Source organism: Moschus berezovskii, chromosome 7, assembly GCF_049115385.1.
Source record: "Moschus berezovskii isolate FMDL1 chromosome 7, NW_MosBer_1.0, whole genome shotgun sequence".
In the NCBI taxonomy this organism is placed as follows: Eukaryota; Metazoa; Chordata; class Mammalia; order Artiodactyla; family Moschidae; genus Moschus; species Moschus berezovskii.
This window is the reverse complement of record NC_142466.1, coordinates 29,101,540-29,117,192: the sequence shown is the minus strand read 5'-3', so window position 1 is coordinate 29,117,192 and position 15,653 is coordinate 29,101,540. Positions and strand designations below refer to the sequence as shown.

The 15,653-nt window shown below is 44.7% G+C and overlaps 1 protein-coding gene and 1 pseudogene across 1 annotated transcript; both read left to right on the top strand.

Moving 5' to 3' along the window:
* The first annotated feature begins 777 nt into the window (after positions 1–777).
* On the top strand, positions 778–1,449 carry LOC129557261 (interferon tau-1-like). The gene has a single exon (XM_055427844.2). The coding sequence runs from the start codon at positions 862–864 to the stop codon at positions 1,447–1,449; it is 588 nt and encodes a 195-aa protein (XP_055283819.2). The 5' UTR covers positions 778–861.
* An 11,393-nt stretch (positions 1,450–12,842) lies between these two features.
* LOC129557260 (interferon omega-1-like) lies at positions 12,843–13,509 on the top strand (annotated as a pseudogene).
* Positions 13,510–15,653: the final 2,144 nt, after the last annotated feature.

Sequence of the window (15,653 nt, the reverse complement as noted above, 5' to 3'; positions counted from 1 at the left end):
GCTCACAAAAAATATTCCTATCCTGCATCTCAGCTCTACTGGGGCATTTTTCCTTGCAGTTTCTTGCATCTTGCATGTTTTCCCATCGTGAGTTCCTTGGGCTCACCTTAGGGAGTACCTGCAATGTGGTAGCTGTGAGCCCACAGGTGTATTTCCCCTTCCTGAGCGCCATGGAGGGCTGGAGACTCTTGATGACTGTGTCATCCTGGTTTACTGATGTGGCAGAAAATAATCCACTCCTCGTGACATTGTGGCCCCAGAGAAATCTAATCTCAGGAACCTGAAGGAATGTTCTCAAAGAACAGAAACACCTGAGTACTTCACTCACTTTTAATTACAAGCTTATCCTCTGTGAGACAGAAATCAAAATACAGAAATCAATATGGCCTGAGTGACTCTGAATTTCTATGTGTAAGATAAGGAGGGAAAAACGCAGTTAAGAATCAAAAGAAAATTATGTTCCTGACATAAGATAAACAAAAGGAATGTTTAAATATATTGTACTTAAATGTGTACATAATAACTATGTACACGTCTATAAGTATTTCCATTCTTACATAACTTCAGCCTTTTTTTAGTTTCTCACTTAACTGATATACATTTACGTCGACAAATCCAAATTTTATTGGGAAAATTAAACTCCTACTGTAAAAATTAAGAGTTTTGATTGACTACATTTCCTAGGTCAAATAGAAAATATCTAAATGAAAACACAAACAGGAAGTGAGAGAGAAATTTTCGGACAATGAGTACCGTCTTCCCTATTTAAAAGCCTTGCTAGAACGATTGTCATCAGAGAACCTACCTGAAGGTTCCACCAGACACTGTCCCAGCCAGCCCAGCAGCAGCCCCATCTTCCCCATGGCCTTCGTGCTCTCTCTCCTGATGGCCCTGGTGCTGGTCAGCTATGGCCCAGGAGGATCTCTGGGTTGTTACCTGTCTCAGAAGGACGTGCTGGTTGGCAGGGAGAACCTCAGGCTCCTGGGCCAAATGAGCAGACTCTCCCCTCAGTCCTGTCTGCAGGACAGAAAAGACTTTGGTCTTCCCCAGGAGATGGTGGAGGGTGACCAGCTCCAGGAGGACCAGGCTATCTCTGTCGTGCACGAGACGCTCCAGCAGAGCTTCAACGTCTTCCACACAGAGCCCTCGTCTGCTGCCTGGAACAACACTCTCCTGAAGCAGCTCTGCACTGGACTCCAACAGCAGCTGGAGGACCTGGAAGCCTGCCTGGCCCCGGTGACGGGAAAGGGAGACTCTGCCCTGGGAGGGATGGGCCCTATTCTGACCGTGAAGAAGTACTTCCAGGGAATCCTTGTCTACCTGAAAGAGAAGGAAAACAGCGACTGCGCCTGGGAAATCATCAGAGTGGAGATGATGAGAGCCCTCACTTCATCAATCAGCTTGCTAGAAAGGTTAGGAAAGATGGATGGAGATCTGACCTCATCTTGAGTTGACTCTCACCGACTAAGATGCCACATCGCCTTCCTACACTCACCTGTGTTCATTTCAGAAGACTCTGATTTCTGCTTCAGCCACCAAATTCATTGAATTACTTTAGCCAATACTTAGTCAGCAGTAGTAAACAAGTAGATAGAAAAGGATTCAGCTGAAGGGGCATGAGTCCTTAAGTGATGCCTGCCCTGATGTTATCTGTTGATGAATTATTTATTCCTTCTTGCATCTAATATACTTAAAATATTAGGAAATTTGTAAAGTTATATTTCATCTGTACCTCACATTAAAATTTCTAAAACATTTTTATGATTTTGTGTTCTTAAATTTGTACTTTGTTCTAATTATTAAAGCGAAGAAAATGAGTTTCTTTACTCAAAAATGAAAATCCAAACCCCATTCTAAAAATTTTATTAAAGAATGGGTGGTTACATTTGTTTCTTCATTCCTTCCATTCATATTATACATACACGTTGAGTACCTACGGGACAGACTGTGTAATTGTCACCAAGGAATACAAGTGAATAAAGCAAATGTAGTTCCCTCTGCATGGAAACTCTCAGTCTTACAGAGAAGGGGACATAAAAGCAGTATTAGTTTATTTCAATTATACTAAAGACTGCAAAGAGAAGTAAAGGAAAAGAATGTCCTCACACGGGAAGCTTTAGGTCCAAATGATGCTGGAAAGACAAATAATATTATACATCTTTCTAAGCCGCCTGCAGGGCTTCCCTGGTAGCTCAGCTGGTAAAGAATGTGCCTGCAGAGCTGAAGACCCCTGTTCGATTCCTGGGTCAGGGATATCCCATTGAGAAGAGATAGGCTACCTACCCCCTCCAGGATTCTTGGGCTTCCCTGGTGGTTCAGTTGCTAAAGAATCTGCCTGCAATGCAGGAGACCTGGGTTGGGAAGATCCCCTGGAGGAGGGGTAAGCAACCCACTCCAGTATTCTTGTCTGGAGAATCCCCATGGACAAAGGAGCCTGGAGGTCTGTAGTCCACGGGGTCCCAAAGAGGCCGCCACAATGAAGCACACAGCACAGAAAGTCAATGAATTCTCTTAGCTTAGTTTCAAGTTACCAAAATCCTGAGAGGCTGTTTTATATAGATGTTACCTAAACATCATTATTTCTATAGAGTTTCCTAAAAGCTCTTTTTTGTCCTTACTCTTAGAAATCACAGACTATTAGTTCCACAGAGCCCAGGTAGATCATTAACATGGGAAAGGCACAAGAGAAACACCAATTCCTTCCAGAAACCTGGCTTAACCAATTACAAAAGGCTCACTTTGATACAGCAGCAGAGCTAGCAGAGGCCATTGTTCTCCAGATCTCTGGGCAGCCCCCATTCAACAATGACAGTCACCCAAAGGCCCCATGTCCTAGTGGACAGCCACCCAGGGATTTCCCTGTTCCTTCTGGGATGCCCCCTGCAATTCTTGGGCTCCGTATTGTAGTGGATGGACACTTCAGGATTACCATACAGTTTTCAGATTACAGCCAGCAACTTTTGGGCTCCCTGGGTTAGTGCACAGCCACCTCGGGATCACCCAGCAACTTTTGGGCCCCATGTACTAGTGGACGCCCCCAGTAACTTTTCATCTCTCGTCTTGTATCTTGGCACTCACAGGAGTTTCTGCCATCCACTGGCTGCCACCGATTGTTGGGTTGTACCCTGCAGGCTTACAAGACCTATGTTTGCCCATCTTTGAGGCCAAAGGAAGAATCTGCCGTCAGGAACAGAGGCATGGATGGTTTAATCGATGGAAGGTGCTTACATATTTGAAGCAAGGTCCTGGAGCAACACCCCACCATGTGTGGTGCACTGGGCGTGGGAAGGATTAATACATGGGGACAGGCTTCATTCTGAGAGCAAAGGAGGGGTGGGGAGTAGAGGGTGGGGAAGGGGGGAATGGGGAGGGAGGGAGAGGGGGTGGGGGAGAGATTGCTGGTCCTGGGGGTTGAGATCAGGTGGGCTCATTAATTATCATGGAAAGCAGTAGAGGGACACGCCCCTCACCACCCCTTTGATAAAAAGGATCAAATCTGGGGCCTCGGACAAGTTCAGAGAAAAGCCAGTCACGTGCACAGGGAGCACTGCTGGGGCAGGGGATGTGCAGAGAGTAGAGAACAGCCATCCTGAGCGGCCTGACCGTGCACACTCACTGCCAAACATCACCTGCGATCATCTGGGCCTTCAGAGTGTTTTGCTGGTGAAGGTTTGAACTGTCCTGAGAATTACTGCAGTGGGACACAGAGACAGGGGCTGTGCAAGGGCTATTGAAAATGGCGTTGATACACTTGCCTGACACGGGGTTGTCACAAACCTTCACTGTGTAAAAACTGCAATTATCTGTGAAATGGGATAAAACAAAGGATGCCTGTACCTCCTCACAATGTAGCAATTCCCAGCGTGCTCTCCAGAGTCACTCCTCCTTCCCCTGCACCAGCCATTCATACAGCTCTTTCCTGTTTCTTTGTGGTTCTGGCGACAGATTTCCCCTGAAGAGTGCAAAGCGTAGTCACTTAGTCATGTCAACTCTTTGCCACCCTGTGAACCATACATAGCCCACCAGGCTTCTCTGTCCATGGGATTCTCCAGGCAGAATACTGGAGTGGATTGCCATTTCCTTCTCCAGGGGATCTTCCCCACCCAGGCAGCAAACCTGGGTTTCCCACATTGGAGGCAGATTCTTTACTGTCTGAGCTACAAGAGAAGCCTTGAGAGTGCAAAGACACGATTAAAAGTTTGAGTGAAAGTTCTAGGCTTTTCAGAAACTCTTAAATAAGTGGCTTTTGTTTTTATTGAGATGAATATTTTTGGGATGAATGCCCTTCTTACAACAACTCAAGGAGGATCTTTCCCGGAGAGAACTGACACCAATAACTTGAAAAAGCCTTCTTCCTCAGCTTTCATATTTTAGAGAGGAAAATACTCCCAGCTCCAGGCAGGACATGTCTTGGAAGCTTTGTGGAAAAAAATGTCACAATATGTTTCTTGCTTCCAGGCTGCTCAGCTGGCAAGGTTACAGATTTATCATTTGCTTTACATACTTTAACACCCTTGGAGCCTTGACCATGGCATTCTCAGTAGGAAAATGCAAGGGAAATCAGCGGAAATAGCTCCTGTTTGAAGGTGCATTAACTCTTTCCTAAAGCGTACGTTGTCAGTTGCTTGACTTCAAGAGAAAATTCTCAATGTTCCTTTAAATAACTGTACTTGCATCCCTTCCACCTTGACTCAGTAGTAAGGGAGAGGTTGAAGACACTCAGTCGCGTCCGACTTATGTGACCTCATGGACTGTAGCCTACCAGGCTCCTCTGTCCATGGGATTCTCCAGGCAGAATACTGGAGTGGGTTGCCATTTCCTTCTCCAGGGGATCTTTCCAACCCAGGTATCGAACCAGCATCTCCTGCATTGTAGGCAGACGCTTTTGCCCTCTGAACCATCAGGGAAGTCTATAAGAGACACAAAAAAGGGGATTTCAGAGAATACAGTTGTTGCCAAACAATAACCTGGGGTGTACGAACTTGGGTCAAATTGAGAACTAGTAAGGTGATGGAATACTGTATTTGAGGAAGTTAACCAGGAATAGAGAGTGTGTGTGGGGGGGGTCGGGTGGGGGGGTGGTTTACTGACCAAGGAGCAGGGAAGGGCTTCAGTATAGAGTAGATCTCTCAAATCTCTGCTTCAGGTTACAGACTTCATCTTTAGATTGCTTCTCTCCAATTAATGGATGAGAGGGCTGACACCTGACGGTAAACGATGTCAGATTCGTGATCTCCAAAGAAGATTTAGCTTCGGGACTGGGGACCAGGCTTGATCACTCAACAGCTTTTGTATAGCTGCTGCTGCTACTGCTGCTAAGTCACTTCAGTCGTGTCCGACTCTGCGTGACCCCAAAGACGGAAGCCCACCAGGCGCCCCCGTCCCTGGGATTCTCCAGGCAAGAACACTGGAGTGGGTTGCCATTTCCTTCACCAATGTGTGAAAGTGAAAGTGAAGTCGCTCAGTCGTGTCCGACCCTTAGCGACCCCACGGACTGCAGCCTACCAGGCTCCTCCATCCATGGGATTTTCGTTTTCTTAAAACATAAAAAGGGACAGAGAAAACTTCTGACATAGACATCAGAAGGGGGATGGACTCGCTTTAAATTGGCTATTACAATAAATCAAAAGAAAGTCTCAAGGTTTACAGATCTTACTAGACTCACTCCCACAATATACATTTTAAGATAATGGGATTAGTACTAACCATAGAAAGACCATACTACACTCAGTCCCATAAGATACACCTTAAGATAAGTCAGCAGGTTGTTGTTAAAGAGAAACATGTCCTCGAGCAAGAGACATTGCTCTATTGACTAAGACAAAGCAACGTTGAAAAAAAAGTTTGCTTTTTTCTCCTCCTTGGGAACACCAGAACCCTATATCCCCCTGGAGGACCACAGACCCCTCTCTCATCCAAGGGGACCCCAGATTTTATCAATCTGCCTGGGAACTGACACTCTCAGAGATCTCTAATTTCTAGGTTAACTACATGTCAGTTGCTCAGTTGAGTATGACTCGTTTGCAACTCCGTGGACTGTACCCTTATCAAACTGTTCATGTGATTCTCAAGGCAAGAATACTGAAGTGGTTTGCCCTTCCCTTCTCCAGTGGACCACATTTGTCACTTACGACCAAACTAGACAGCGTATGAAAAAGCAGAGACATCACTATGCCAACAAAGGTCCATCTAGTCAAGGCTATGGTTTCTCCAATAGTCACGTATGGATGTGAGAGTTGGACCGTGAAGAAAGCTGAGCGCTGTAGAAGTGATGTTTTTTAACTGTGGTGTTGGAGAAGACGCTTCAGAGTCCCACTGAATGCAAAGAGATCCAACCAGTCCATCCTAAAGGAAATCAGTCCTGAATATTCATTGGAAGGACTGATGCTGAAACTCCAATACTTTGGCTACCTGATGCGAAGAACTGACTCCTTTGATAACATCCTGATGCTGGGAAAGATTGAAGGCAGGAGGAGAAGGGGATGACAGAAGATGAGATGGCTGGATGACATCATCGACTCAATGGACATGAGTTTGAGTAAGCTCCAGGAGTTGGTGATGGGCAGGGAGGCCTGGCATGCTGCAGTCCATGGGGTCTCAAGAGTCAGACACGTCTGAGGGACTGAAATGAAATGGACTGTACCCGCCAGGCTCCCGGTCCACGGAATTCTCCAGGTAAGAAAACTGTGGTGGGTTGTCATTTCCTTCTCCTGTATATTAAGTAAGTTTTGTTTTTTTTTCTTTCTTCCTTCCACACTATGGGGACACTTTTGGGGGCAAGACTATGTGGATAATTTTTGGACTCATCTGGCTGTCTTTGTGGGGGCTTCCCAGGTGGCACCCACCTGCCACTGCAGGAGACGAAAGAGACCTGGGTTTGATCCCTGGGTCTGGAAGATCCCCTGGAGGAGGAAATGGAAACCCACTCCAGTATTCTTGCCTGGAGAATCCCATGGACAAGGGAGGCTGTCCATCGGGTACTAAAGAGTCAGACATGATGAAGCGACTTCCGACGCACACATGCTTGTCTTTGTGACTGTTTAACATCCTTTAATTATTACGATTCTTCCAGTGTTTGCTGAGCATTTTTAGATTTAACTTGTACTTTGCAGAAATGGCACTTATCTTGCCTCACATTCCTGACATTCAGATATACATATGTTTTATTTTTGCTCACAAACAAATACTGTTTTGCTTTCTAGGAAAGTTCAAATGAGAAACAAAATAGCCAAAGTCTTGAAAATCACAAAAAATGAGGTGGAGCCCCTCTGCCATTCTTTCATTTCCCTTTGTATTAACCCTATGATGAAATGGTACATAACCCAGGAGAAGAGAGACAAACCTCGACCAGCAAGTCACTATATAAAATATAAGTTCCTAAATCTTTTATTCTTATTTAAATTTAAAACAAAACATCATGAGTAAGTAAAGAAACAAGGCTGTTTCTCCCTGACACAGCCTGGCCTCATGGCTCCGTATTCTCAGCACGAGACAGAGTTGGATAGACGAGTCAGCCCAACATTCGGATGTCCCGCATGAACAACTAAAGGTCACTGATTTCTGTGATACAAGCTTCTAATAATATGTAACACCACCTCTGAAGTCCCTATAGCCAACTCGGAAATTCTGAGGAAAACGAATGTTTAACTGCTTAACTGGCAAAATAAAAATTGTCTACTAACGGTGCAACAATTGCAATTGGATAATGCCTCCACCTATGTAGTATTCTTACCTGGAAAATCCCATGGACACAAGAGTCTGGCGGGCTACAGTCCATAGGGACGCAACGAATTGTACATGACTGAGCGACTAACACACACACAAAACACGATTAACACACACACAGACAAAAACACACTTTTGCTCTCAGCATCTTGGCTGCTGATCCTTGATACCTGGGGACAGAGGTCAGAAGGGGAGGTCATCACTGAGAACTCGGGTCCTTCACAGAAACACTCCAGGGAGAGGGTGGGGTCCTGGAAGATGAATGGTTTTGCAAAGAGAGAGTCAAGCCCTCCACAAGAATTCTGAACTTCTCAGGATGTGGGGATGTGGTAAGCCTGCCCTCATGACTGAGTCCCAGATAGTTTGGGCTGAGGACACTGTCATTCCAGAGGAATAGTGCTATTAGAGGTGAAAACTACCTTATGACTGAAGCATTGTCAGTGTTGGAACACAATTAATGATCTTGGTTTAGAATCTTCACATTTAAGTGCACAAGAAAGAAACAGGATTCCTGTGGGGGTTTTGGCACAGCCTGTAGAGGACTATAGATCTACCGAAAAAAAACGGCGGAAAGAAACGGTGATGTCTAGTTTATTATTCCTGACTGTCGACTTGAAGAAAAGTGTCACAACCTAAAATTTGAGAGTTATGTTTTCTTTGGAGGGAATTCAGGAGACAGTATTTTAAGTCACCCTGAAAGAAGTACTCCAAGGAGGTGTGGAGGAGCCAGGTTGTAGAGAAGTTTGCAAGAAAAGGCAGGAAGTATGAATCTCAAAAGTATTGCTGTGAAGTAGAGAAAACCAGCTATCTCAAGGTAAGGAATTTAGCACTTTGCTATGTAGGGGAAGATGCAAGAATCTGGGCTCACTGAAATCATTCTTTTCATGCATCTCAGCTATCCTGGGGCCACGCGCCTTGCATTTTTTCACATCCTGAGTTGAGTGGCGGCAATCTGATAGCTGTCATCCCAGAGGTATACTCCTCCTTCCTGAGCACCCTGGAGGGCTGGAAACTGATGACTGTGTCATCCTGGTTTACTGATATGGCAGGGAACACTCCATTCCTCATGACCTGTGGTCCCAGTGAAATGTAACCTCAGGAACCTGAATGAATGTTCTCAAAAGAGCAGACACAACTGACTAGTTCATGCACTAATACTCACAAGCCTCCGCTCTGATTAAAACAGAAAACAAAATACAGAAACCTGTAGGGACTGAGGGACTCTGACCTCCTGTGCATAAGGTAAGGAGAGAAAAATGCGGTTCAGAGTCAAGGAATAATTTTGTTCTTGACACAAAGAAGAGGAATCTTTATATATATTAAAATGTGTGCATAAGTATGTACATGTGTCTAAGTCTTTACATCCCGACATAACCTCAGCCTTTAATTAGTTTCTCATTTATTTGATATCCATTTGGAGTGACAAATCCAAAGGTTAGCGGGAAAACAAAACACTTATTGTTAAAATTATAAGAAGATTGATTACATTTTCTGGGTCAAATAGAAAATGTCTAAATGGAAACACAAAATGGATGTGAGAGAAATAGTTTATGAGACTGAGAACTCTCTTCCCTGTTTAAAGCCTTGCTCTATATTCCCATTGAATAATAACTGTACTTGCATCCCTTCCACCGTGACTCAGTAGTAACAGAGAACACAGCCACACATAAAGGGATTTCAGAGAACACAACTGTTGCCAACCAATAGCAGGGGTGTGCCTATTTGGGTAGAACTGATAACTATTAAGGGAATCCAATTGTAATTCAGGAATTAACAAGGATGCATCCATGTGTGTGTGTGTGCATGTGTGCATGGGTGTGCCTGCGTGTGTGTGTGTATGTGCTTGCGCCTTTGCTCAGAGATGGGAAAGGGCTTCAATTTAGCCTAGATCTCTCAAATCTCTGCCTCAATTTACAGGCTTATCTTTAGTTTGCTTCTCTCCAACTGACAAATGAGAGGGTGCTCTAATCATTTCTTAAGTTTTGCTCCTTTTCTTTCTTCCTTCAACAATTTGGAACCCCTTTTGGGCCAAGAATACATGTACAACTTTTGGTCTCACCTGGCCATCTTTGTGGAGGCTTCCCAGGTGACACCAGTGGTAAAGAACCTGCCTGCCAATCCAGGAGACCTAAGAGTCCACGGTTTAATCCCTGGGTTGGAAAGATTCACTGGAGGAGGAAATAGCAACCCACTGACTTATTCTTGCCTGGAGAATCCCATGGTCAGGGGAGCCTGTCCACAGGGTCACAGAGTCAGACAGGACTGAAGCGACTTAGCACATGCACGTGGCTGTTTGTGAGACTGTTTGACAACTTTCAAATATTATGATTCCTTCCATTTTTTTGTTGACCTTTCTACAACTTACATTCTGCCTTACTGTCAGCAAAAAGACATTTGTCTATATTCACTTTCATGACATTCAAAATTATATTTGTTTTATTTTTGTCCACAATATCAAGTTTTGCCTTCCAGGAAAGTTGACATGAGAAACAAAAAAATCTCTAGTGTTGAAAATTACAGAAACAATGGTGAGGCCTCTCTGCCATTCTTTTCCTTCCTTTTGTATTAACCCTGCTGCTGCTGCTGGTAAGTCACTTCAGTCGTGTCCGACTCTGTGTGACCCCATAGACGGAAGCCCACCAGGCTCCCCCGTCCCTGAGATTCTCCAGGCAAGAACACTGGAGTGGCTTGCCATTGCCTTCTCTGGTATTAACCCTAGGATGAAATATTTAGGAATACAGTAGGAAAGACACACTGGCCAGTAAATCAGTATGCAAAAAACAAGTTCTTAAATGTTTTTTTGCTGTTCTTTAAATTTAAAACAAAACATGATGAGTAAGTAAAGAGACAAGGCTGTTTCTCCCTGACACAGCCTGGCCGCCCTGCTCTGCATTCTGAGCCCGAGACAGAGACGGATCGACAATCAGCCCGACAGAAGGATGCAGACTGAATGAGCATCTGAAGGGCACTGATTTCTGTGACGTGAGCGTCTGGAGTCACACGGCGCCCTCGCCCAGTGCCCTGGACCCGACCCAGAAATCCTGAGCAAAACAAATTGAACACCTTAAGTAAAGAGTTGAGCGATAAAAGCTGTAGTGGCAAAATAAAAACTGTCTACCAAAGGTGTAACAATTGCCATTGGATAACGCCTTCACCTACTCAGCTCTCCACACTTTAGCTCTCAGCATCTGAGGGCTGCTGACACTTGATACCTGGGGACATGGATCAGGAGAAGTGGAGGTCATCACTGAGAACTCCCCTCCTTCACATAAACATGCACTGGAGAGGGTGGGGATGCTGGAAGATGAATGATTTTGCAAACAAAGAGACAAGCCCCTCCATAGTAGAATTCTGAAGTTCTCAGGATGTGGTTAGCCTGCCCTCATGGGTGAGGCCCAGAGAGGTTGGGTTGAGGACACTGTCATTCGGGAGGAAAAGTGCTACTAGAGGAGATAACCACCTTGTGAGTGAGGTAGTGCTGGAAAGACAATTAATTATCTTGGAAGTAGAAACTTCAGACCTACATGCACCAGAAAAGCAGCAGGATTCCTAGACGGATGTTGGCACAGCCTGTGGAAAACTATAGAGCTACCATAAAAACCTGTTTCAAAGAAACCGTGATGTCTTGACTGACTGTCTTCCTGACTGTTGATCTGGAGCCTATCATACACAATGAAAGTCAGAAAGAAAAACACCAATACAGTATATTAATGCATATATATGGAATTTAGAAACAGGGTAACGATGATCCTATATGTGAGACAGCAGAAGAGACACAGATGTAAAGAACAGACTTTTGGACTCCACACGAGAAGGTGAGGGTGGGATGATTTGAGGGAATAGCATTGAAATATGTAATTTACCGTATGTGAAGTAGATCGCCAGTCCAGGTTTGATGAATGTGACACGGCGCTCAGGACTGTGTGCTGGGATGACGCTGAGGGATGGACAGGGAGGGAGGTGGGAGGGGTTCAGGATGGGGGACACATGTACACCCATGGGTGATTCATGTCAACGTATGGCAAAAACCACTATAATATTGTAAATAAATCAGTCTCCAAATAAAATAAGTTAATTAAAAAAAATAAAGAAATAGTGACAACCTAAAATTTGAGAGGTATGCTTTATTTGGTGGGAATTCAGAAGACAGTATCTCAAGGCATCCTGACAGAACTGCTCCAAGGAGGTGAGGGGAAGAGTCAGGTTATATAGGAGCTTGCAAGAAAGGGAAGGTAGTCTGAAAATCAAAGTTATTGTGAATTAAAGAAAACCAGCTATCTCAAGCTAAGGAATTTAGCACTTTTCTTTTGTATGGGAAGAGGCACGTGTCTGGACTCTTTGAAAACATTCCTTTCCTGCATCTCAGCTCTCCTGGGGCATTTTTCCTTGCAGCTTCTTACATCTTGCATTTTTTCACGGCCTGAGTTGCCTTGGGCTCACCTTAGGGAGTAGCTGCAATTTGGCAGCTGTGAGCCCACAGGTGTATTTCCCCTTCCTGAGCGCCCTGGAGGGCTGGAGACTCTTGATGACTGTGTCATCCTGGTTTACTGATATGGCAGGAAATACTCTACTCCTCATGACATTGTGGCCCCAGTGAAATGGAATCTCAGGAACCTGAGTGAATATTCTCAAAAGAATAGAAACACCTGAGTAGTTCATTCACTCTTTATTACAAGCCTCTTCTCTGTGAAACAGAAAACAAAATACAGAAACCAATATGGCCTGAGTGACTCTGAATTCCTATGAGTAAGATAAGGGGAGAAAATGCAGTTAAGAATCAAGGAAAAATATTGTTTTGACATAACACAAACAAAAGGACTGTTTATATATATTATACTTAAATGTGTACATAATAAGTATGTACACCTCCATAAGTCTTTACATACTTACATAATTTCAGCCTTTATTTACTTTCTCATTTAATGATATACTTCTGCATTGACAAATCCAAATTTTATTGGGAAAATTAAAACTTCTACCGTAAAAATTAAGAGTTTAGATTGACTACATTTTCTAGGTCAAATAGAAAATATCTAAATGAAAACACAAAGGCTAAGTGAGAGAGAAATTTTCGGACAATGAGTACCGTCTTCCCTATTCAAAAGCCTTGCTTAGAAAGATTATCATCAGACACCCTACCTCCAACGTTCGACCAGACGCCGCCTCTGCCAGACCTGCAGCAGCCGCATCTTCCCCATGGCCTTTGTGCTCTCTCTACTGATGGCCCTGGTGCTGGTCAGCTACGGCCCAGGAGGATCTCTGTGCTGTGATCTGTCTCAGAACCATGTGCTGGTTGGCAGGGAGAATCTCAGACTCCTGGGCCAAATGAGCAGAGTCTCCCCTCACTCCTGTCTGTAGGACAGAAAAGACTTTGCTTTCCCCCAGGAGATGGTAGAAGGCGGCCAGCTCCAGGAGGCCCAGGCCTTCTTTGTGCTCCACGAAATGCTCTAGCAAAGCCTCAGCCTCTTCCACACAGAGCGCTCCTCTGCTGCCCGGGACACCACCCTCCTGCAGCAGCTCCGCACTAGACTCTATCAGCAGTTGGAGGACCTTGATGCATGCCTGTCAAAGGTGATGGGAGAGGAAGGCTCTGCCCTGGGAAGGACGGGCCCCTCACTGGCCATGAAAAGGTACTTCTGGGGAATCCATGTATAACTGAAAGAGAAGGGATAGAGCGACTGCGCCTGGGAAATCATCAGAGTGGAAATCATGAGATCCTTGTCCTCATCAACCAGCTTGCAAGAAAGGTTAAGAAAGATGGGTGGAGACCTGAACTCACCTTGAGATGACTCTCACCGACTAAGATGCCACATCACCCTTGTACGCTCACCTGTGTTCATTTCAGTAGACTGATTTCTGCTTTAGCCACCAAATTCATTGAATTACTTTAGCCGATACTTTGTCAGTAGTAATAAGCAAGTATTTATAAAAGTATTCAGCTGTTGGGGCATGAGTCCTTAAGTCATGCCTGCCCTGATGTTATCTGTTCCTGATTTACTTATTCCTTCCTGCACCTAACATACTTAAAATATTTATAAATTTGTAAAATTACAATTCATCTATACATCATATTAAAATTTCTAAAACTTGTTTTCCACTTCGTGTTATTAAATTTCTACTTTGTTCTATTTATTAAATTCTTATCAAAGAAAATGAGTTTCTTTACTCAAATCCAAACCTCCATTTAAAAATTTTATTAAAGAATGGGTGGTTACATTTGTTTCTTCACTCCTTCCATTCATATTATACATAAACATTGAGTACCTACAGGACAGACTGTGTAATTGTCACCAAGGAATACAAGTGAAGAAAGCAAATGTAGTTCCCTCTGCATGGAAACTCTCAGTCTTACAGAGACGAGGACATAAAAACAGTATTAGTTTATTTCAATTATACTAAAGGCTGCAAAAAGAAATAAAGGAAAAGAATGTTCTAACGTGGGAAGCTTTAGGTATATATGATGCTGGAAAGGCAAATATCATTCCTAAGCTACCTGAGGGGATTCCCTGGTAGCTCAGCTGGTAAAGAATGCACCTGCAGAGCAGGAGACCCCGGTTTGACTACTGGGTCAGGAAGATCCCCTGAGAAGGGATAGGCTACCTACCCATTCCAGTATTCTTGGGCTTCTCTGGTGATTCAGTCGCTCAAGAACCTGTCTGCAATGCAGGAGATCTGGGTTGGGAAGATCCCCTGGAGGACGGCCAGGCAACCTACTCTAGTATTCCTGTCTGAAGAATCCCCAAGGACAGAGGAGGGCTGTAGCACATGGGGTCTCAAAAGTGTGACACAACAAAGCACACCGCGCAGAAAGTCAATGAATTCTCTTAACTTAGTTTCAAGTTACCAAAATCTGGGGAGACTATTTTAGATAAATATTACCTAAACACAATTATTTCTATTTAGTTTATCTAAGTTCTTTTTTCTCCTTACTCTTAGAGATCACAGACCATTAGTTCCAGAGAGCCCAGATAGATCATTTACATGGGAAAGGCACAAGAAAAATACCAATTCCTTCCAGAAAGCTGGCTTAACCAATTACAAAAGGCTCACTTTAATACAGTAGCAGAGCTAGCAGAGGTCATTGTTCTCCAGATCTCTGGGCAGCCCCCATTCATCAAGGACAGTCACCCAAAGGCCCCATGTCCTAGTGGACAGCCACCCAGGGATTTCCCTGTTGCTTCTGGGATTCCCCCTGCAATGCTTGGACACCGTATGGTAGCTGATGTCCACCTGAGGAATATCCTACAGTTTTGGTATTACAGCCAGCAACTTTTGGACCCCCTGGTTTAGTGGACAGCCACCTTAGGATCACGCAGCGACTTTTGGGCCCCACATGCTACTGGATGCCCCCAATAACTTTCCTTTCCCCGTCCTGTATCTTGGCACTCACAGGAGTTTCTGCCATCTCCTTGCTGCCACTGATTGTTGGGTTGTATCCTGCAGGCTTACAAGACCTATGTTTGCCAGCTTCAAGACCAAAGAAAGAATCTGCCGTCAGGAACAGAGGCATGGATGGTTTAATGGATGGGGGCACTTGCATGTCTGAAGCAAGGTCCTCGAGCAACACCCCACCGTGTGTGGTGCGCTGGGGGTGGGAAGGATTAATACATGGGGACAGGCTTCATTCTGAGAGCAAAGGAGGGGTGGGGAGTAGAGGGTGGGGAAGTGGGGAATGGGGAGGAAGGGAGAGGGGGTAGGGGAGAGATTGCTGGTCCTGGGGGTTGAGATCAGGTGGGCTCATTAATTATCATGGAAAGCAGTAGAGGGACACGCCCCTCACCACCCCTTTGATAAAAAGGATCAAATCTGGGGCCTTGGACAAGAGCAGAGAAAATGCACAGGGTGCACTGCTGGGGCAGGGGATGTGCAGTGAGTAGAGAACAGCCATCCTGAGCGGCCTGACCGTGCACACTCACTGCCAAACATCA

Bases quoted from the DNA above. Each gene is read 5' to 3' on its own strand.
- LOC129557261 (XM_055427844.2), top strand. From the start codon at position 862: ATGGCCTTCGTGCTCTCTCTCCTGATGGCCCTGGTGCTGGTCAGCTAT.